Below are 22,324 nucleotides of genomic sequence, written 5' to 3'. Positions count from 1 at the left end.
AGAGAGGGCCTCCAAATGACGCATAAGAGAACTGAGATGCTCTAGGTGGTAGAGGTACTCCAAACTCGTCTGTTGAAGTTTTTTCAAAATTATTTCCAAGCAGGGGATAAGCCTGGAGGCATACCTCTACTTCATTGACTAATGGGGCATTCAGACAGAGCTCTCACAGTCACAAAATTGTCTGTCAGCGCCATTTTGGGGCAGGACAAGGTCTTGCAGCATGCCAGAGCACAGGTGAAAGGGTGGTACATTCTATCCCGTCCATGTTCCCTCTGCATGGCAACCGCCGCTTTCGCACAATGTTCGAATGAGCCTCTAACTCCTGATGTTGTTAGGTGCATGATGGCTTCCATTTGCTGTTGCAGGTCTCCATTTGGCGGGCTGACTGGACATCTCCAGGGAGAGACGGGTCAGAGTCCGATACGCTTGGTTTCGCCAATATTTCCAGTCAGCTACAGCAACTGGAGAGTCTTCCATTTTGCAGAGCGTGGTAATGGACAGGATTCTGCCGCATGCCGAGGAGCAGCAGACTGACGACAAGACAGATGTGTAGCAGTAAAAAACGATGGGGATGAATCCACGTGGACGGACCACAAGACGAGACATAGGATGAGAACAATTTCTGATGGGACTAGGACAAAACTGTTAGGAATGAAGCTGATGTAATGCAGAAAGGGCACGAAAAGCTATCCCTTCAGTACTGTTGGGGGGGGGGATGATGCTGGGAAAAGCATAAGAATAACAGCCATAAAAAAGATGTCGGGAGCTGCATGAAACAACCAATAAGAAAGTCTTGTGCCTACAATATCTCCCGTGGCAAACCATACATGTAAAACAAGGCCTAATGTATTAAGAGGAAAAGCATGTCACCACTAAAATACAACAAAAAAGAAACTACATGAATTAGACCCCAGGCTTAAAATAAATACAATAATATAATCTAAAGTGACTGCAAGCTGGCACCCGGTGTTCAATTATATATTTTTACGTGCTAAAAATAACATTACTGTGTGCACAAAAAAGTTTTAACTCTATTTCATCTGTGATAGTGAAATTTCATGCATGGTATCTTACATCCACTAAATACTGTGTAACAAATATTGAAGTCCTGTGTATAAAGCATTTTGAATAATTTTATTTAGTAATATCATTTTTATTCTGGCCAACCTCTTTTATCATATTAGGGGGTCCTCCATGGCTGTGGGGGTTAACACGCCAGCCAAGACCCACAAGCCTCCCTCCTGGTTTTCTCTCTGGCCATATATGGAAGGTCTGCGACTAACCTGCACATGGTCATGGGTTTTCCCTGACTATAATGCTGGCCGCCGTCGTATAAGTGAAGCATTCTTGAGTACGGCGTAAAACACCAATCAAGTACATAAATAAATAGATAAATGTATAATATCATTGAACTGTTAGCTTTGGCAGATGTACCAGTATTTAAACCTAACCAGAACTAGATGTACCAGTATTTACACCTAACTTCCTCACCTTCAAAGGCTTCATCGGTGGGAGCAAACAGCGTGAACTCCTCGTCCGTAGACTTCAGTTTTTCCAGGAACCCAATGTCCTTGGTGAAGTTCATGAACTTGTTGAGTTTAAGATCTTGAGCCTTCATTGTGAGGTCTTTTGCTGAAGAAAAAAGACAGATAGAAAAGGTAACAATTCCTGCAAGCTGCCACTGATTCAGGGCGGAACAAATACACTGATCAACTGACTCCATGCTCTAATGGGGAACATGATGGTGATTTTGATGTTAGTTTGACTGAGAAACCTTCTGTTTAGTGATGTAGTAGCATACAACACACACTACTTCATGGCAGATGAGGTTATACGTGTAACTGATAAGGAGAATGTAAAATTAACTTGTATATTCAGGGGGAGTAACTTGTGTTCACTGATTATCTCCTCTTGGTTTACCCAGATGATAAGGGTATTGTACCCACAACCATCCGCAGGTTGCTGACAGAAGCCAGCATCTCTTAATTAATAAAAATCGTAATTAATGCAAAAACTGTGCTAATAAAAATATTTCAGTTTCCCAAGGTTCCCAGTTAGCACTGATGAACTACCCTTCACAACATAGAACTCCAGGCCTCCTTGGTTTCCCCTGGGCTTCGTCTCAGTATAATGCTGGAGCCATTATATAAGTGAGATATTCTTGAGCATAAGACAGCAATCAAATAAAATAAAATAAAATAAATAAATAAATAAATAAAACTCAAGCTCCATGTTTGTTAGGCATTTATGAGGAAATCTATCAGTCATGTACCAGCATCTGGAATGAAGATGTCATCAACGACGTGCACCACGCCATTAGTGGCCAGGATGTCCCTCTCCTGGATTTTCTTCCCCTGTATGGTCAGTCCGTTTCCGTTACAGTTGGCTTTAATGATCTGGCCGTTTAGACTCCGCAGGCCACAAGCAGAGTAGATGGAGTCTGCGCATAGCGGACGCTTAACCATGTGGTTCTTCAGCAAGGCTAAAAAACAGAGGCAACATATAGTTGTATGTGTATAATAAAATTAGGTCTGTAAGTTGCTCTATCTCTTCGGTGGCCAAATTTTTGCTGTCCTGTCTTTTTTTGCTTGCTTTGAATCCGCATTTCTACAAAATGAAATTACCATGCCATAAAATATCATCACTTCCAAGAAGAATTAAAGCTGTTATCCAAGAGCATTGTCAGGGTCCATACTAATAGACTTTTACCACTTCTGGTAGCCTGATGTTTATCAAGTTCATGATAACTGGAAAAACATGAAAACAAAATGAAAAGAAAAGGTACTGGATTTGAACCCTGGACTGACAGGCATCATTTACAATTGGCCATGTACTGAAGACTAGCATAGAAAATAGGCAGCTTTGATCTTCTGCTGATAGTTGAGGACAAAAGACAGAAAGAACACCTTGTTGCAAAGTTGGTGCCCCAGACCAAAAGACAGAAAGAATACACTGTTGCAAAGCTGATGCTCCTTCCCATGATAAACTGCAGTCATTGATTACATGCAGTCTAGCACCAAGCTCCCATGTTATTTACAGAGCGGTTTTGTCAAATTTTTGTTGTTTTTTTGGTCATAACATGAAATCAATATAAAGCACAAAAGTAATTCTTGCAGATTTGTAATCATGACATCAAGGGGCACCAGGTAGTGTGTTTATGTAATGATTTTAAGCAGTTTTAAAAACTGACCCACTTTTGAGCAAAGTTCATTGGTCAGTTTTAACCGTATTTGCTTGCCAAACTAAAAGTTTTTTACACTATGGGTAGGTCGATCCACCTAAAAACTATTAAGGAAAAGTTTATGTCAATAGGTTTGGCTGTTTTGGAGAAAATTTTTTTAGCTTATCTGTATATTTCAAAATGGCCGCTAAATCATATGAGCAGTAAACCAGCACAAAATGTCATATTTTGTCATTTTGTAAATGTCATCAAAACGTTGCCTCATATGTTCCTCATTAAGACTCCAAAGTTTATTGTTCTACCTCTACCAGTTTTCCAGATATTTGCAATTTTATGTTGACTATGAATAATATTAATAATAATAATATTAATGGTAATAATAATAATAATTCAAACAACTTCAAGAGGTGTCTTGCTAGGATACTAGCATGGACCCCTAATTACATCTGGGTACTTGACTCTATTTGATGAACAATTGCCCTCTTTTTTTCATGAAAATTGAAAATTTCATGGCATATAAGGAATCAGATTCCATAATGTTGGCATCTTTCTTAAATGAAACTCAAACTTCAAAAACTGTCCTGTTTGACCATCTAAAGTCTTATTTAAACAAAACATGTAAATTAAGAGATGTTTGTATACACTTAGGACATAATACTTCATCATATATAACAACAACATAAAGATGGCCCTGTCTCTGACCTTTCAGACCATGGTGCCCTGGCTCATTGACCAGTCTCTGAAAGTAGTCTGACGGCAGCCTGCTGAAGGCCTTGTTTGACGGAGCGAAGAACGTGTAAGCTTCATCTTCATCCCGTAACATCTGGTCCAGGCCAGTAAGGATGAGTGCCGTGGACAGCTGGCTGAACCTATCCTGTTTATCATCATTAATCACGTCCAGTAACGTGCCTTTCTCATCCAATGGTTTGATCACCTGCCAAATTTACCATTAACTTTACATATGTGAAATGACAAATGAAAGCTGTTTGCTTGAATGAAATCATATGGTATGAAATTTACATAAGTAAAGTCTGAAATCAGTCTTCAGATGGCATGAACATATGTTTGATATACACCTTAATAATGCAGCAGTAGTTACCTCATATCATACTGATATATCACTCCCCTCATGTCTGTCATATTTATACTTATCATGTTACATGAATGTGATTTTTTTCCATTATCTTAACCTTCTGTAATTTATTGAGGAGAGTTTTGGTACCTCTGATCAGACATTTTCCTCACACAAAGCCTATGTCAGAACAATGTTCCCCTCAACTCCAGCGGAATGTCTCCTATTTGTTCTCCAATTTCTGGTACTTCCTTATATCTACCTCAATTTTTTCATTCAATTCTACCTACTAAAGGAATTCATCTTGCACACCCAAATATGTGCCACATGATACCTAAACTCAATCAAATTTATCATGTTACATGAATGTGATTTTTTTCCATTATCTTAACCTTCTGTAATTTATTGAGGAGGGCTTAGGTACCTCTGATCAGACATTTTCCTCCCACAAAGCCTATGTCAGCACAATGTTCCCCTTAAGTCCAACGGGAATGTCTCCTCTTTGTTCTCCTACTACTAAAGGAATTCATCATGCACACCCAAATATGTGCCATATGATACCTAAACTCAATCAAATTAAAGTTTTGCTACCTAAACCAAAAAGAGTGAGTGAATGAGTGAGTGACTGGGTTTAATGGCTGCAGTTAATCAAACATGTTCCATTCTCTTTTATGCTCAGTGGAAATAAACTCATACGTGTCAGTAATGCTAAACTGCTTGGTATTTATATTGATGAACATCTTTCCTGGAACACACAATTCAAAAATGGGTGTAAAAAGGTTTCTCAGTTGTTGGAGATTCTACGAAGGAAGAGAGCTATTTTTAACATGTCACTCTAGTAATATTATCCATAAATCTTATATTCTTCCTCACTTTGATTAATAATGTTCAGTATGGGGAAATTGTTCAGTCAAAAAATAGAGAAAGGATAGTCAAGTTACAGAAAAGAGCTGCTTGTTTAGTTCTACAAGAAAGCATAAACACATCGGGAAAAACTGTACTATCAAGACTAAAATGGACGCATTTTAATAAAAGGGGTAAATAACAAAATTCTTTGTATCATCTATAAGCATTACCTAATCTCTGTCCAAACTATATTAAACAGCTTTTCCCTCCAAACAAACCTCCCTATCCACGCCCTATCTAGGGTGCTTCATGAAGCGCCTTAGGAGCGCCATCAAGCTACTATTATACAGTGCACAGGAAGCCCCTCTGGAGCTCCCTGGAAGCCTCTCTGGGGCACATGTGAAGCCCCTGTGAAATGCACATGAAGCACCTCTGAGGTACCATGTGTTCAAGCTCTCAAACCTTTTTGTTCAGATTCCCTTAAATATGGCAGAAGTCCCATGAAAGGTGCATGACAAGTTTCACACTAATGTAGAGTGACTGCTTGTTTGCAGAGAAGTTGAACCCTGTCAGTACTCTATAGATTTCATGTCCGCACTGCTATGTCCATGCAGTGGGCCCCAACATCTTTATTTTAAAATTATCAGGTTTATTCACATTTCATGGACAAGTGATACAGTAAAATGTTATATATGTTATATGTTATATATATATATATATATATATATATATATATATATATATATATATATATATATATATGTGTGTGCTGTTTTTATTATATTTGTTTGAATGATTTTGTCATGGAAATAGTTAATTGAATTTTAGCTCTATTCTAGGGATCAAGGCTACACTAAACCAAAAAAGTTTGTAGAGCGCCTGTGATGCCCCTAAAACTAGGCTGCTCAGCAGTAAAAGTTTGTGAAGCGCCTTTGAAGCCCCCTCTGGTGAGTGAATAATTGTCTAAGTTTCAGAAGCGCCTATAAGCTCCTATAAGCTGAATGGAAGTAGCAAAATTGCCTAAGTTTGGGAAGTGCCCCTGAAGCCCCTCGTACTAGGCTATATGGGCGAGAAAAAATTGTCTAAGTTTGTGAAGCACCTAACTGCTCTCAGGTGCTTTAAATGAAGTGCATAGAAAGTGCTTTATAATCGCCGGGGCTTCGGAAGGAACTAAGCCTGTTGGAAGTGCTTCTGAAGCCCTTGCGAAGCACATTTGAAGTAGGGGCTTCAGCTGGAGAGGGTGCTCCTTTTCCGGGTGGGATGGGAAAGGGGCGATCTCCCACTCACTTGGTCTGTTTCTATGTACAAGTGTGCAGGGAGTTCCAGCCAGTGGGGTTGGGGGTGGGGGGAGCAGGAAGGGGTCCATCTCCCACTACCTTGCTTCTCCTGCTGGTTGGGACGGTTGCGAGGACAGCTCTATTGGTTGTGTTGTTGCTTTTTGCATGTATGAATGTATTAAGCTTCACTTTTCAAACTACATGGTGCTTTATCTTGTTTTATATATACTAATGTATTTTTTGACTGGACTCTGAAATACATGTTTCCTATATATTTGTTTTATCTGTGAAGGCCTTGGGAAGGAACACTTTCGTTGTAAATTGACTGATTTACCTTCGATAAATAAAGATATTATTATTGTAATATTATTATACACTTTAGGTTTATGATTATACTCATAATATATTATTGGTGGACTGCAGTGCTTGGCTTGAAACCAAGGATTATTATTATTATTATTATTATTACAGCACTAATATTACCCTTTATTTCCACAAAGATATACCTACAGTTTTGCTAGGGACAATATTTTCGGCGTTGTTTCCTTAGATACACTTACCCTGTCAATGACATGTACAATACCATTTGTGGCCTCTTCATTTGGTCTCACTATTCGAGCACAGTTGACAGTTGTTATCTGCAAGACCAAAGTAAAAAGGTTTATTTCACTGAAACAATGCTTACATTAATGCTGATGTTATATTTACAAAGAAAAAATAAAGATCACTGTATCAAAAACAATTTTATTAACCCTTAAAGACCTGAGATTTTAGGCAAACAATCTATCAGCATAAACAGCAATGAACTTTTGCTATTATTTTAGAATACCCCAGATGATTGCCTTTTCACAAAATAACAGCTTGGTCTGTGCACATCTTACCGTGGGTTGTATTATCACCTTTTCATTACAATACGACCATTTTAACACTATTAACAGTACTGGTATATGTATGGGTCTGAGGTCAGTTTTACGAAGCAGGCACAAACTGCGCCTGGCGTAATTTCCATGACGATGTACAGTGCTGGTACACGTATGGGTCTGAGGTCAGTTTTATGAAGCAGTTGCAAACTGCGCCTGGCATAATTTCCATGACGACGTACAGTACTGGTACACGTACGGGTCTGAGACCAGTTTTATGAAGCAGTCGCAAACTGCACCTGGCGTAATTTCCATGACAACGCACAGTAAAGAGATACGTCACCATGCTAAATGCACTTGACGCAGCATTCCGACAGCTTTGTAGGAACCCTGATATTTACTAAAAGGCTATGCTTGGTAAGTGCAGAAAATTTGATTCCATCTGCGAATATGGATTTTTTGCCACAAATCTCTCGCATAGTTTCTCTAAAATTTTTAACTGAATTCAAAGAAACGTCCTTTGAATCTAATAAGAACAGCAAGCAGATGACCAAATCTACTCACTCCATTGGAATATTTGTTGATCATCAGCTTCTTATCTTTGTACAGAGTGACATGATGCTGGTTGCGTTTGAAGTCCTTGAAGCTGTGCCTACCCTGAACCATGTGATAGCTGAGTAAGGAAGGTTTGCCACTGCTCCGTGGGGGCACAAGGTTCTTCCTGTGATAGACACACAAATACAGCCTTTACATGCAAGGAATGACCTATTGAGGGGACAATAATAAAACAATACCTCATAAATCTTTGTCTGTATCAGCTTATGTCACTCATTTACCTCCATCCCTCATCCCCTGCCAAAAGAAATCCTCTCCCTAAGCCCCTTTATTATTAACTATGCAGGGGGCGTCCATGGCTCAGTTGGTTAGCTCACTAGCTCAGCGTAATGACCCAGGAGCCTCTCACCAATGTGGTCGCTGTGAGTTAAAGTCCAGCTCATGCTAGCTTTCTCTCAGACCATACGTGGGAAGGTCTGCCACTAACCTTCAGATGGTCGTGGGTTTTGTCTGGCCTCTGCCTGGTTTCCTTTCACCATAATGTTGGCTGTTATATAAGTGAAATACTTAAATATAATAAATTAACCATGCATCAACTATATCCATCAAACCTAACACTTATCAAAAATCACACATCCGTTCTTCTCCGTTCACACTGCCCTAATAACCAGACCCCACCCCATCCTGGTCCACTGCCATCAAGGTAGTCCCAACGAGACCCAACAGTCCCAACAAGACCAACAGTCCCAACAAGACCAACAATCCCAAGAAGACCAACATTCCCAACAAGACCAACAGTCCCAACAAGACCCAACAGTCCCAACAAGACCAACAGTCCCAACAAGACCAACAGTCCCACCAAGACCAACAAGGCCAGGCTACACCTCCAAGAAATCCTCTTCATCACGTCCATTAACCACCGCCACACCTCCATGAAATGATCCCCATCAAGCTGCACACCAATCAGGCCACACCTCCAACATATCTTACCTCCATTAGCCACAACCACCAGGCCACACCTCCACGAAATGATCCCCATCAAGCTGCACATCCATCAAGCTAAACCTCCACCAGGTCACACCTGTAACAAATCCTATCTCCACGTCCATCAAGCTCCACCTGCACCAGGCCACACGTCCAACAAATCCTACTTCCATTAAGCACCACCACTAGGCCATGCCTCCAACAAACCATATCTGCATTAAGCATAACCACCAAGACACACCGCTATCAAGTTCCATCTCCAATAACCACCACCTCCAGGCCAAACCTGCAACAAACCCTATCTTCATCAAGCTCCACACCCATCAAGTTCCACCTCCAGGCCAAACCTGCAACAAACTATCTCCATCCAGCTCCAGCTCCAGCAGGTACACCTATATGAAGTTCCATGAAGTTCTGCCTCCACCAGACCACAACTCCACACTTCCTAAGCCCCATTCACAACCAACCTCTCTTTGTCAGTCAGCTTTTGGAAGGCCTCATTCTCAGGTATAAACACTGTATATGCCCCCTCGTTACTCAGCTGATCCGTCAGGTCTGCCGCCTCCGACATCTTCACAAACTCATCCAGCAACATGTTACGCGCCGTGTACACAATGTCCTCTAGTGGCTTCACTGCAAGGGGAGATAACACAGCACATCTTATTTATTTATTTACGGGTACTGATTGCTGTAGACAGGCCATAACTAGAGTCATTTCAAATCTGAAAAAACATTTGGGTTCCCAAACTGTTGCTGCCCAAACTAAACACGCTGTATTAAAACCAATAAGTAAGTTAAACAAACATATTATTATTATTATTTTAAAGCATAACATTTTTGTTTTTTTCTATATAAAGTTAAGTTTCCATACAAATTCTTTTCATTCATATTTAAAAGCTCTTAGAAAACATTGTTTTGAGTTGCATTTCTGAAATTTCTTTATACACAGTCAAAATGTCCCCATTAAAGTTAGGGATCACCACCTTTAATGTTTTTGTAAATATGATCCTGATGTATTTAAAAGATATACTCAAGAAGTTTTTACTAATACCTCTGAGGCCAGATTTATGGGTGGAGGAAACTTGTGGGTGCTCCGAGTAAAAACACCCACTGGCTACAAAACTGGCTGCACAGAATTAGCTTCCCATCATCATTTAATTGCTGTGATTAGAATGAAATAACGATGATAGAAATGTTAAACCCATAACAAACTTGAGTCAACCATGTTCATCTGGGTTTTGTGTTTACGAAGATCCATCTTATTTTTGCCCATGTCTTTCTTCCTGGATTCTTTTCATGCACTAAAGCAAAAAATATAAAAAATTTTGGCAATTTTTGATTGGGTTTAAGCTCAAACTAAAATATAATTTACTTTATATGTAATAGCAATCTGGTTTAGGTAGAGAAAGCTATTGAGATAGCTCGGGAGAATCCAAAGCCTTTCATCAGGTACCTGACAAACCTCCTAACCGGAATGTACGTATGTATGTATGCTTGGGGTTTTACATTGTACTTAATAATTTTTCAGTCATACGACGACAAGGAATGATTATGTGTGTGTACATATACTTTGTCTCTTTGTGGCCGGACGAGTCCATGCTAGCAAAGTGCTGCTGCCACTAAAGTATCATGCTGACAACACCAGACATGACACCCCACCTAGTCACCATTATGTGCCAATACTGTGCCAACCAGTGATCTTGCTCTAACCTCTCAGTGCTGAGCACCATTTTTAAAATCTTTGGTGTAACCCAACCCAGGTTTGAACCCAGGTCTTTAGACTCTGAGGAGGATGCTCTAACCATTAGGCCACCTGAAGCTCCATTCTGACTGCATAGCCTCATTGGTCAAGGGATGGGCGGCTGATCCGGATGGGAAACTTTAACCCAGTGATTGGTAGCAAATCTTTTCAGAAAAAGAACAAAGCATTTCCCAATTACCTCAGCTCAAAATTTCATGTTGATTTTTGAGGGATTTTGTGTTAAAGATTGTGGTGCTCATGATAACTTCACTGATGTTTCATCATGCTCATGCCTAATAAGTTCTGAATCACTCTTTTTACATGTACAGATGTGCATGTATTTGAAATGATTCAAGTTTTAATCTTGTTGGTTCTGATTTAAGAAATCTATAACTGATAACCTTACCCCCTGAGCACCCTGGCTCTCCTTCTATTTTAGTGAAACCAGAACAGCAGTAATATCGAACGAACCTGTGAAAAAACAGCTTACTGTGAATTACTGCAAATATTACAGCAACAAAGTACAAATTACAAATTCTACTGTTTTAGCCATCTGAGTTTTTGCTTTTTAATGATGAAAGAGTTTTATGGGGTACTAGGGAATTTTGCACTCTCAGATGTATTTAATATTGGATTATTTGAGAAGGAATCATTGCAGAACCTACCAGACAGCAGTGCACCTTGTCATGTACCTGGCAAATCTGCACATGTACATGTGCATCTGCAGCCTTGAGACACTGGGAGATTTAAACACAGAATCTTTTTGTGTTTCTATAGTAAATTGTCATGAATAAAACATGCATGAATATTTAAGATAAGAAAACTTTTGTCTGATATCTGCAGAATTTCGAGAACTGTAAGTTTAGCAAATAAAAATGCACCTTCAAAAGAGCTTGAGAATGATATTTTTCAGACCGTCACTTAAGTTTTTCTGATAACAACGTAATCAAACTTCACTGACAAAAAACTCCTGCAGCCATACAAAGTGTTTAAATTGTTCAGAATAAAGCAAATGTCCAGCTTATGTCTCTCTGAAAAAGCTTAAGTTTAGATGAAACCCAGTATTTGTAGTCAGAACACTATGGTGTTTGGCATACGTATGCAGACTTAATAATAAAAGTATAGTGCTCACAAGACTTATAATGGATGTGTGTAGACTGTGGAGTTAAGTTGACAATGGAATACTTACGTTGGATGTCCGCAAACCTGGGAGTATTTGTAGTCAGAATACTATGGTGTTTGGCATACGTATGCAGACTTAATAATAAAAGTATAGTGCTCACAAGACTTATAATGGATGTGTGTAGACTTTGGAGTTAAGTTGACAATGGAATACTTACGTTGGATGTCTGAAAAACCTGGGAGTATTTGTAGTCAGAATACTATGGTGTTTGGCATACATATGCAGGCTTAATAATAAAAGTATAGTGCTCACAAGACTTATAATGGATGTGTGTAGACTTTGGAGTTAAGTTGACAATGGAATACTTACGTTGGATGTCCGCAAACCTGGGAGTATTTGTAGTCAGAATACTATGGTGTTTGGCATACGTATGCAGGCTTAATAATAAAAGTATAGTGCTCACAAGACTTATAATGGAGGTGTGTAGACTTTGGAGTTAAGTTGACAATGGAATACTTACGTTGGATGTCTGAAAAACCTGGGAGTATTTGTAGTCAGAATACTATGGTGTTTGGCATATATATGCAGGCTTAATAATAAAAGTATTGTGCTCACAAGACTTATAATGGATGTGTGTAGACTTTGGAGTTAAGTTGACAATGGAATACTTACGTTGGATGTCCGCAAACTTGGGAGTATTTGTAGTCAAAGCATGCCGAAAAAAACCTCTGTCTTGTATTCTCCACTTCTTGGACGGCACACACATTAGGTCTGCAGAAAAATCATATAAGTACAAACACTTTTATCTCCCAATGTTATCATCTTGAGCCTGCATGAAATTTGCAAATTTCTACACATTACAATCTTAATGACCTTTTAAAAGATTGTGAATAGATCAAGAAATAGACATAAATAGGCCTACATGATTGTGTTTCATTTTGTGTCATTTTTTCAATGTAGAGGCTGATATTGTAATTACCTCAGGTTATATTTTAATAAGTTCTTGTTGAAAGGGCACATTTTAGGATGGCCTCAGTATTTAACTAGCCATCATTAGCTGAGAGTAAAGAGTTCTATTTATTTATAGTGATAGGAGGAATCCAGGCAGAGACCACCAAAAACCCATGACCATCAGTAGGTTGCAGGAAGACCTCCCAAAGTATGATCAGAGAGGCAGCCATCATAAGCTGGACATGAACTCACACCGATTGCACTGGTGATCCCATTCTGGCCCGAAGACCCCTAAAAATCAAGCTACACTATTGTACATGTAGTCTAAATACAGATATGGTGACTAGGCTATAGAAAACCTCGTACAACCAGACCCCAACTATTCCAAAGGCTCACACAAGCCAAACCACTTACAGACTATTAGCACGCAACTGGATTGTTTCTTAGACAAAAAAAAAAAAAACCCAAAAACTTTTAGTATCACTTGTTTAAGTAAAAGTTCAAATTGTGAATTTGTATTCCAAACATGTCCTTGACCTAAGTGTGATGGATTCTTCCTAAATTCTTCACATTCACAGGATGCTTGTTTTGTGGTTAATTTTCACCTGGTGTATAACCTTTGTATAAACACAGCACACCCAGCTTGTTTGATTGAAAGAGGAGGAGAGTGAAGGTCTCCTGTAAACAAATACAACAGAGTACCCAAACCTCATTAATACCCATTTATCATCAATGATCTGCAAATCAGAGATGATCAAACATTAACCGTAAAGTGAGCCTAACCAATACGACAAAATCAGAGCCATTCCAAGACCTATGATGCAAAACTCTAACCAATTCTATTTTCATAAATTTTGAAGAATTTTTTATTTGACATAAGAAACAGTTAAAGTAGCATAAAATACGTACAGAGGCCTTTTCGGACCATAATTACACGCAAAAATAATGTGATGTCACATCATGCATTTTTTCCTCAAAAATATCTCTTTATTTGTCTATGGAACATTATTTTGAAAATGATTATTTTTGTAAAATTATCTTTCTGATGAACAGCTTTCAATAGGATAAATTAATAAGTTTTAATGTTTTTTTTTGAAAACTGGAAATATGTTCTATCAAAGAACCCACATTTAATAGAAAAGAATTGATTTTTGTGGAATTTCTGGCCAAGAAAAAATGTAAAAACATAATTTCATATAATTCCTAACACAGTTCACAGTTAATTTTCATCTAAAATGCACATTAATATGAAATTTCTGTAGTACACTTTAAAATTCTCATTTTTAGGCCTCAAGGGAGAACAAAAAGTTTTCCCAGGATTTTTTTTTCAAAAGGGAAACTTTTAAATTACATGCATAAGGTTTTCAATTTTTTTTTCTGGTCATACATGTACAACAGCAATTGATACCACATGACTTAAGGCCGCTCTTAACAATACATGCATTGTGTATGTATAACACAAAAATGTAAATGTGAAAGACAAAACCATGACTTAATTGTTTAATGTTTTAAGTTCGCTCAAACCAATTTCTTACTCTTGAAACTGTGTATGTTGAGATCAAAGCTTATTATGTAATAGAGCATCAGAGGTGAAATCTATAAATGGATGTGGAGTATGTAAGATAATTTATTAGGTTCAAACAACCCTGGATATATGGATTAAAGCTACCCCTTGGGCAGCTTTACTACATTTTAAGGCCACCTGTGTGGTCTCCACTTAATGTACATCCATAGACCAATTTCTCGTTGTTTCTCCCAGACATAATGCATGCACATTTGAGGTATCATTCCAACTTTCTCAAGAAGGAATTGCCTAAGAGGTTTTATATGGGCCTTCCCATCAGGCTAAAACACTGGCTTCCTGAGGCCAGGCCCAGCTGTGACAATAAACAAAATGTGCCAGTCTACAATCAGGGTCTAGCACCTCTAAATCTGTCCCCCAGCTACAGGGGACAATGTGTCAGCTCTCACAGCTGGGTCAGACCTGTAGCTAACTAACACATCCCTGTTAGAGACCTGTGCTAACTGGCCCCAACTCACATGGCTAGAAAGGTGATGCTGGTGACATCACCAGAGTTGTAATATACCAGCACTGATATACCTACAAATCTACTCTACATGTAACTCCAGTACATATGTACTCCTAAAGTCTGTCATTTCCAACTTTGGCTGTTTAAAACCTTAAAGTTACTATGTTCTTTAAAAGAAAAAAAAATTAGAATAAAAAATAACAATGATAAAAATTATTTGATAAATAAGGTAATGCCAAATTTTGAAAAATTAATTGCACCACACCATTTTTAAAAGTCTCTGCATGAAGGAGTTTATAGTAATTTGAAAATTTAACGATACTGAAATGTTCGGAGTAATTTATTTATAACTTATTATGATAGAGGAGCTGAAGAATACATATCAATGGTTATACAATGGACCATAATTATTGTGATCAATGGTTAAGCTTTCCCCATTCAGTTCACTATACAAGCCAAAAAAAAATGTAACTTATTACGGCACCGTAGGTCTACCACATCACACTGGCAAGATTTTCCAATGTATATTTTCTTGTAATTACAACCTTGGTAATGTTGGTTGAAACTACACAACACTGTATAGTAACCATAGTTATTTGGGACCACATATTGGTAACTATTGCCTTTGAATTATAATGTACCATACTAGCATATTTAAGACGTCATATATGCTTAATAAATTTATTTGTGCTCAAAACCAAATAAATGTATTCAACCAGAATTTTAATCATATTTATATTTTCAATATCTTCATAAATATTTCAGATTAAACCAATGTGTTTGGATATAAACAAAAGAAAAATTACTTTCAAATAAATTTATTAGACATGCATTATATTCTTATTAGGAATTTTATTATATGCAAAGACGACATATATCAAAATCTGGTCCCAAATACCAGCACACTGGCAAAAATTATTTCCAAATGTTCTTTTCTCTTTAAAGAAATATATCCCAAAAAAATAATGAAGACCTTTTATAACAAATAACTTTTCATGCTTTTTCATTTGTCTTCTTCTCTAAGAGAAGAAAAATGAAAGAGCATGAAAAGTTATTTGTTACCTGATGAGTCATTTTATAACAAATAACTTTTCATGCTCTTTCATTTGTCTTCTTCTCTAAGAGAAGAAGTCAAGAATGTATCGTGGACAATTTTATACCTTCTAAAAATTCTATCATTCATATTGATAGGCACCTGTACAAGTACCTTGTTCATCTGAACATCAGAGAACACTGACTTAATTTTTATCCTTTTGCATTTATTCGCTCCTCAAAAAAGTGCATTCAAGTTTCATGTACATTCCTCAGAGCAATACAGAAGAAAGAGTATTAGTACAAGACAATTGTGGATTACCTCCATAGCAGTCTTGGACTACTCCACAGGAAACTATATGTATACTGAATCTAGATGTCAGTTTGCATGCCTCATTTTACTAGAGTGAGTGACTGAATGTTGTGATTAAAACAATTCTCACATTTCCCAGAAAGTGCCATCAGGAAAATTTGAACCCTCACATTCACAGCATATACATGTAACGTCACATATCCACCCACCCTAATTCCTCAAACATTTAGCATATGAAAAAGCAACTTTTAGTGTAACCTATGCCCATTTTGTATTTTATTTTGGAGACAAAACTACACTGGTTGGATTGCCCAGTTTCAGTGCTTCACAAAAAGAATAATTTTATCAGTCTACACAGAATAATGAGCAAACACCTTGCAAACATGTGAAAAGGTTGAATTACAGCACATGTGCTGACTGTAGATCTGAATATTGTCAGGTATGTACACCCAAAGCTCAAGTTTATTGTGAATTAAGGCCAGGGTAAGCCCTAACATGTGGTATTAGTACAGCTACCCCATAACCCCAATACAACTTCACAAAAATTATATATCATATATTCCAGCAATGTTTATGTACATTTTCTGTAAACTACATGTGCCATTTGGAGTTCTCTATGTCCATGATTTCCAGGCATTGCAGACTTCTGATCATCCACCAACGGTTTCATGTGCGGTTATAGACTTTCGCTACAGCTTTTCCATGAGCCGTTTTATAGTAAACACCAGGCTAAATGTAAACTATTACAGCCATAACATAAGAACTTGCCGATCCACTTTCAAACAGTACACATCTGCCGGGACGATTCCATTTTTGTGGCAGACACCCCAGACCGTGTTATGACATAAGCACCTCCGAAGAATGATAATCATAGTGGGTTTGTTTATTTCTCAGGTTCGTGATCGCCCGAAAAAGAAACCAGAGGTATGCGGCACTCGTTGGAAACTGTCCTAAATAAACAACATTACCTAACTTCCAATGGTTTGGAGATGATATGCCGCATGTCAAAGCATTTTCCATCCGTCTATGTACAGGAACTTACATTAAATTTCCTTTTCTTTCTGTTCAAATATTTTATTTTCAAGATAAAAAGTTCAAAAGTCTTGGTATGATGGTATGAAGTCCATTTATAAATGATCTTTAGGAAAATTTTAAGACACTGAATAAAATAAATTCAAATTGCATAGCTTTAAACAAAAAATCCGAAAAAAAAAATGTAACGCCAGAATTTGGTACACAGCCTTACTTTTACTAAGATAATTTATTCAACAATTAGGAAGTGAAATTATGCGAGTGTGGCATAAAAGTCACATATCTTTTTGGCCAGGATAATTTGGGAAGAACTGCTTACACAGATAACATTTCAATTTGTTCTAAATCCACGCCTCCTAATTAACTAGCAATTAGTACATTATCATAAAGAATTTCTCTCCCCCCCCAAAAAAAAGGAAAAAAGAAGACAAAAAATACACAACACTACAGCTTCATCACAACGCTTAACACATCCATGGGCCCCATGCAGAACACATTCCTATGACAACACTATAACTCTTTGTAACCTATCAGGTTTGTGGCCATACTACCTGACAAACAGGCCCTTAGCTCTGCCTAATTCATGGCCTGACACACCCTGTGAATCTTTTCTGAAGGCAGCAGGGCGTAACAGTCAGACTTTGTTGTGGCAGAATTTGGCTTCCCTTGATCCTAATTCATCTCCAAAAAGCCTTCCCAGACCTAAGTGAGACTGATTTACACCTATTAGTGAATTTGCAAACATCAACATGACCCTCAGATGCCCTCTACATCTGAAACCCGTGCTTTAAGAGCATACCTGTATACCTGTAATTATGCAATCACAGGCTTCCATTACAAGACAGGTGCTGTATTTACATGCTAAGTTACTAATTAACATTAACATTTCTCAGCCCATTAGCTGATGAAAACAAACGTTCTGATAAAGGCTAGAGCTCAGGATACGCCTTCACAACCAGCTGTGTGTTACTCTGATCTGGCTGACACAATAGTATCATTTCTGGAAATTCCAGACTCTGTTGGAGCCAAGGCTTGTACAACAAGATTCAGTGCTAAAGGAAAACAGCCATCACTCGGCCAGAATATCAAATGTTTATCCAATTATCTCCAAGTGATAAAATAGCCATAATACGGCCCTGCAGACTCCGGTAAACACTTCACAACAAAGTCTGAGTGCCTTAAAAACACATCAGAAAATACCACACTGATGACGCAAAATACATGTACAGCTATAAAAGTCTCTTTCAACAGCTTGCTTAAGAACAAAGTCTTGTGAACATAGTCTGGACGAACCAACTGATGCAGAATTCTATCCTAACACCTCAACTTGATATGTGTATAACATGACTATATCATACTGAGATACGATCACTCGTATTTCACGACCAACTCCTATCCTAACAGCTCAACTTGATATGTGTATAACATGACTATATCATACTGAGATACGATCACTCGTATTTTACGACCAACTCCTATCCTAACACCTCAACTTGATATGTGTATAACATGACTATATCATACTGAGATACGATCACTCGTATTTTACGTGTATAACATGACTATATCATACTGAGATACGATCACTCGTATTTTACGACCAACTCAGACTAATTTAATACATGACTTTATCACAAAGAGATTCTGAACAGCTGAAATAAAACATAGGTGGGTGATTCATTGATAAGATTGTGATTATAACCACCTAAACTACCAAACTAATACACGATTCCTTTACCTATTACGTGCTCTTCCATGATTGTTATACGAGGCAAGAATATAGTCCAATCTATTAAATTTATATTATACACATATGTATTTCATATTTGATTGATTTTTTGTATCAAGGTCATTTCACATTATGCATCCAGCATTGTGGTGAGTGGAAACTGGGCAGAGCCTGGGGAAACCCATGACCATCTGCAGGTTGCTGGAAGACCGCCCCATGTATGACCGAACAAGAAGCCAGCAGGAGCCGGACTTGAACTCACACCCTGACCACAATGGTGAAAGGCTCCTTGGTCATTGCATGCTAACCACCTCGACCATAGAGACATCCATCCAATCTGATACATTGATCCATATTGATATAGGAACAACAACGCCTAATACATGACTCAATAATTATAGCGAAATTATGAAACTAATGCCTGATTCAGTTTGTAGTTAGACATGTGAACAACTCGACACAAATGATGCACCAACAATTAGATGTGGCTAGCCCAATGCTAACGCATACATGTAGTTCAGTAATCATAAAAGATGAACAGACAAACACGCATAGCTTAATGATAATGGAATTCTGATCATCCCTGTCTTATAAATGACACAATTATAATGAAAGATGAACAACCATACATAACACTATTCCATGACAACAAAATATAAACACTCCAACCCAGATGTCAAAACACATTCCATGACAGCGAACCTAATAAATGACTCCACAATAGTGAGACATGAATGACCCCACCTAATACAGGATTCCATAACACCCCACCTAATACAGGATTCCATAACACCCCACCTAATACAGGATTCCATGACACTGAGACATGAATGACCCCACCTAATACAGGATGCCATAACACTCCACCTAATACAGGATTCCATAACACTCCACCTAATACAGGATTCCATAACACTCCACCTAATACAGGATTCCATAACACTCCACCTAATACAGGATTCCATGACCCTGAGACATCAATGACCCCACCTAATACAGGATTCCATAACACTCCACCTAATACAGGATTCCATGACACTGAGACATCAATGACCCCACCTAATACAGGATGCCATGACAATGACACATGAATGACCCCACCTAATACAGGATTCCATAACACCCCACCTAATACAGGATTCCATGACACTGACACATGAATGACCCCACCTAATACAGGATTCCATAACACTCCACCTAATACAGGATTCCATGACACTGACACATGAATGACCCCACCTAATACAGGATTCCATGACACTGACACATGAATGACCCCACCTAATACAGGACTCATGACACCCCACCTAATACAGGATTCATATATTATATATATATATATATATATATATATATATATATATATATATATATATATATACATATTCTTTTTTTTCATTCTATCATTTCTCCACATCAGAAAAATCTTTTATATTGTAACACAAAGTTGCACAGTGCACCAAACCGACACTGATTGTATCAGCACAGCAGTTGATTCATGCTTCGTCACATCTTTTGCTTCTGTTGGGTTGAGCTTCTGTTGGGTTGAGCTTCTGTTGGGTTGAGCTTCTGTTGGGTTGAGCTGTGCTTTAAGCTTTATAATAACTCTTTGACAGATACACTTTTTTTAAAATTTCAATTCAATTAAATTGTCACACTTCGCTTTATAATTGGATTTTTCACTGGATATTTCCATTCCATTCAAGTTATGACATATGCTGTAGAAAGTGGCCACTTATTCCCAGCTCTGGTAAAACATAAAATAACCGGTAACTAGGAAATGCAAAAAACAAGAAACCATCTGTTTTACCTGGTTTTCATTAATTAATTGGCAAGTAAGTTTCACAAGATGGGTTAAATTTCCTAATCACATGTTTTAACAGTCCGGTTGAGCACTTGTGAGTAATTACTTCCACGCTGTAGTGTTGGCAGTGGAGTGACAATTGGTGTGACATTTACCAACCATTAGCTCACTGTCAGAGGGCGTCAACAGGGCTTTCTGTGTAGCCTTATTGGAAATGCTAAGTAAACAATAAGCTTTCCGCCATGTTATTCTTCCGATGCTAGTTCCTGTTTTGTCTGTCTCTTTGGGCAATGGCAGATATTGCAGCCTCGCTTTTCCGGCTTACTCCATAGTTTACAGATCAGACATGTATATTTAATTGTGTCTGCTATGAACTCGGGAAGTTCTTGTAAATATTCCCAACTGCAATTCCAGACATGCATACATGTCTTCTAAACACATGCTCCTTCAGCAAGATGCTATAAGATAAATAACGATACAAATTAAAAATGTCTAAAGCATGTGCTGAGCACACAGGAAACACTGGTAAATATGAACATTTGTTTTATATATGCTTTTCATTTACTTGCATAAACTGGTCTATAGTTCTTTGAGTGCTAGACATGCGTGCTAATATACAAGTACTGATTTATTTGATTGTGTTTTACGCCATACTCAGTAATATTTAACTTATACAATGCCGACCAGCATTATGGTGCGAAGAAAAGTGGTCAGAGCAGGGAGAAAACCCACAACCATGCATAAGTTAAAATTCATTTGATTTGTCTATAGCCACACCTGACATAAAGATGAAATGTGAGGATCTCCTTCACTGATAAAACTGTTATTTTACATGATAGATACGACTTTTGTTCTTACATTTAGATGTTTCATCCCCAGAAAAAAAACATGTTGTTTGCAGACATTCCAATCTGGGCTCACCAGAATGGTATCATAATACATGTTTGGTCGGCTTTTACTATTGGCACATGTACATCACACAGCATACATACATGTAAGAGCCTGTGAAGTCATACAGCTAAAAACATTGCTTAATCTATTCAAATAAAGAAAGTCAAATATAAATAAATAAACACAATATTGCACAGTGAAAGTTGAATACCATAAATATTGTTCTCATGGGTTATCATTTCCAATTTCTCCATTTCATTAATTGTTGCTAATTAAACACCACACTCAAGAATGCTCCACTTACACAATGGTGATCAGTTTAATAATATTAAGAAACTTTTGTTTTTGTTTTATATGTGTAAGTAGAGGAAATGAGAATGTCAGGAGTAAACCAGCAATTGACAACTGCAATCGAGTCACTGGTGAACTCTGCAGTGCATCTGTGAAATACATGAAGAAGCTGATAAACTATCCCAAGATACTTCATGCAAGACCACACAAGACAGCACTTCTGACCACTTACTGTCACCAAGGTAAACGAAGAAGGAGAGTCAGGAAATCCAGAAAATTCACTGATAAATATGGAGAATGGGACTGAAAACCATATCTTGCCAATGCCTTACGACATACAACAGGTAAACACAAGATTTTATTGAATGATTTCATGACAATTCTCATCACTAATTGACTCCATTAAAACCTAAATGTTAAGATCAAGGTTGCTCCAAGCTACACTGTTGTCCTGTAATTGTCATGGATAGAATAAATCCATAACTTTCTTTAAGTGTCAGTTAGTTAGAATACTATCCTAATGGTTGTTTGGTAAAAGTTTCTATAAGTACAATTATATGAATACATCTCTTAATATTTTAGTCTTCTGTTTTTCACATTCTCACCCTTTCT

General features: G+C 37.8%; 1 protein-coding gene across 3 annotated transcripts in view; it reads right to left on the bottom strand.

Moving 5' to 3' along the window:
- The window catches only part of LOC135473730 (transforming growth factor-beta-induced protein ig-h3-like), a 50,056-nt gene that overhangs the window by 6,114 nt on the left and 21,618 nt on the right, over positions 1–22,324 (bottom strand). For all 3 annotated transcript variants that reach the window (XM_064753600.1, XM_064753601.1, XM_064753599.1), the window contains 8 exons: positions 12,312–12,410; positions 10,923–10,987; positions 9,243–9,408; positions 7,801–7,957; positions 6,937–7,014; positions 3,884–4,115; positions 2,273–2,482; positions 1,492–1,632 (listed from right to left, as the gene is read on the bottom strand). In XM_064753600.1, coding sequence (XP_064609670.1) covers positions 1,492–1,632; positions 2,273–2,482; positions 3,884–4,115; positions 6,937–7,014; positions 7,801–7,957; positions 9,243–9,408; positions 10,923–10,987; positions 12,312–12,410 — 1,148 coding nt within the window. The remainder of the gene's footprint in view (positions 1–1,491; positions 1,633–2,272; positions 2,483–3,883; positions 4,116–6,936; positions 7,015–7,800; positions 7,958–9,242; positions 9,409–10,922; positions 10,988–12,311; positions 12,411–22,324) is intronic.

The sequence above is a fragment of the Liolophura sinensis genome, chromosome 8, assembly GCF_032854445.1.
Source record: "Liolophura sinensis isolate JHLJ2023 chromosome 8, CUHK_Ljap_v2, whole genome shotgun sequence".
NCBI lineage: Eukaryota > Metazoa > Mollusca > Polyplacophora > Chitonida > Chitonidae > Liolophura > Liolophura sinensis.
Note: the sequence above shows the minus strand (reverse complement) of the source record. Positions and strands in the feature narration are given on the sequence as shown.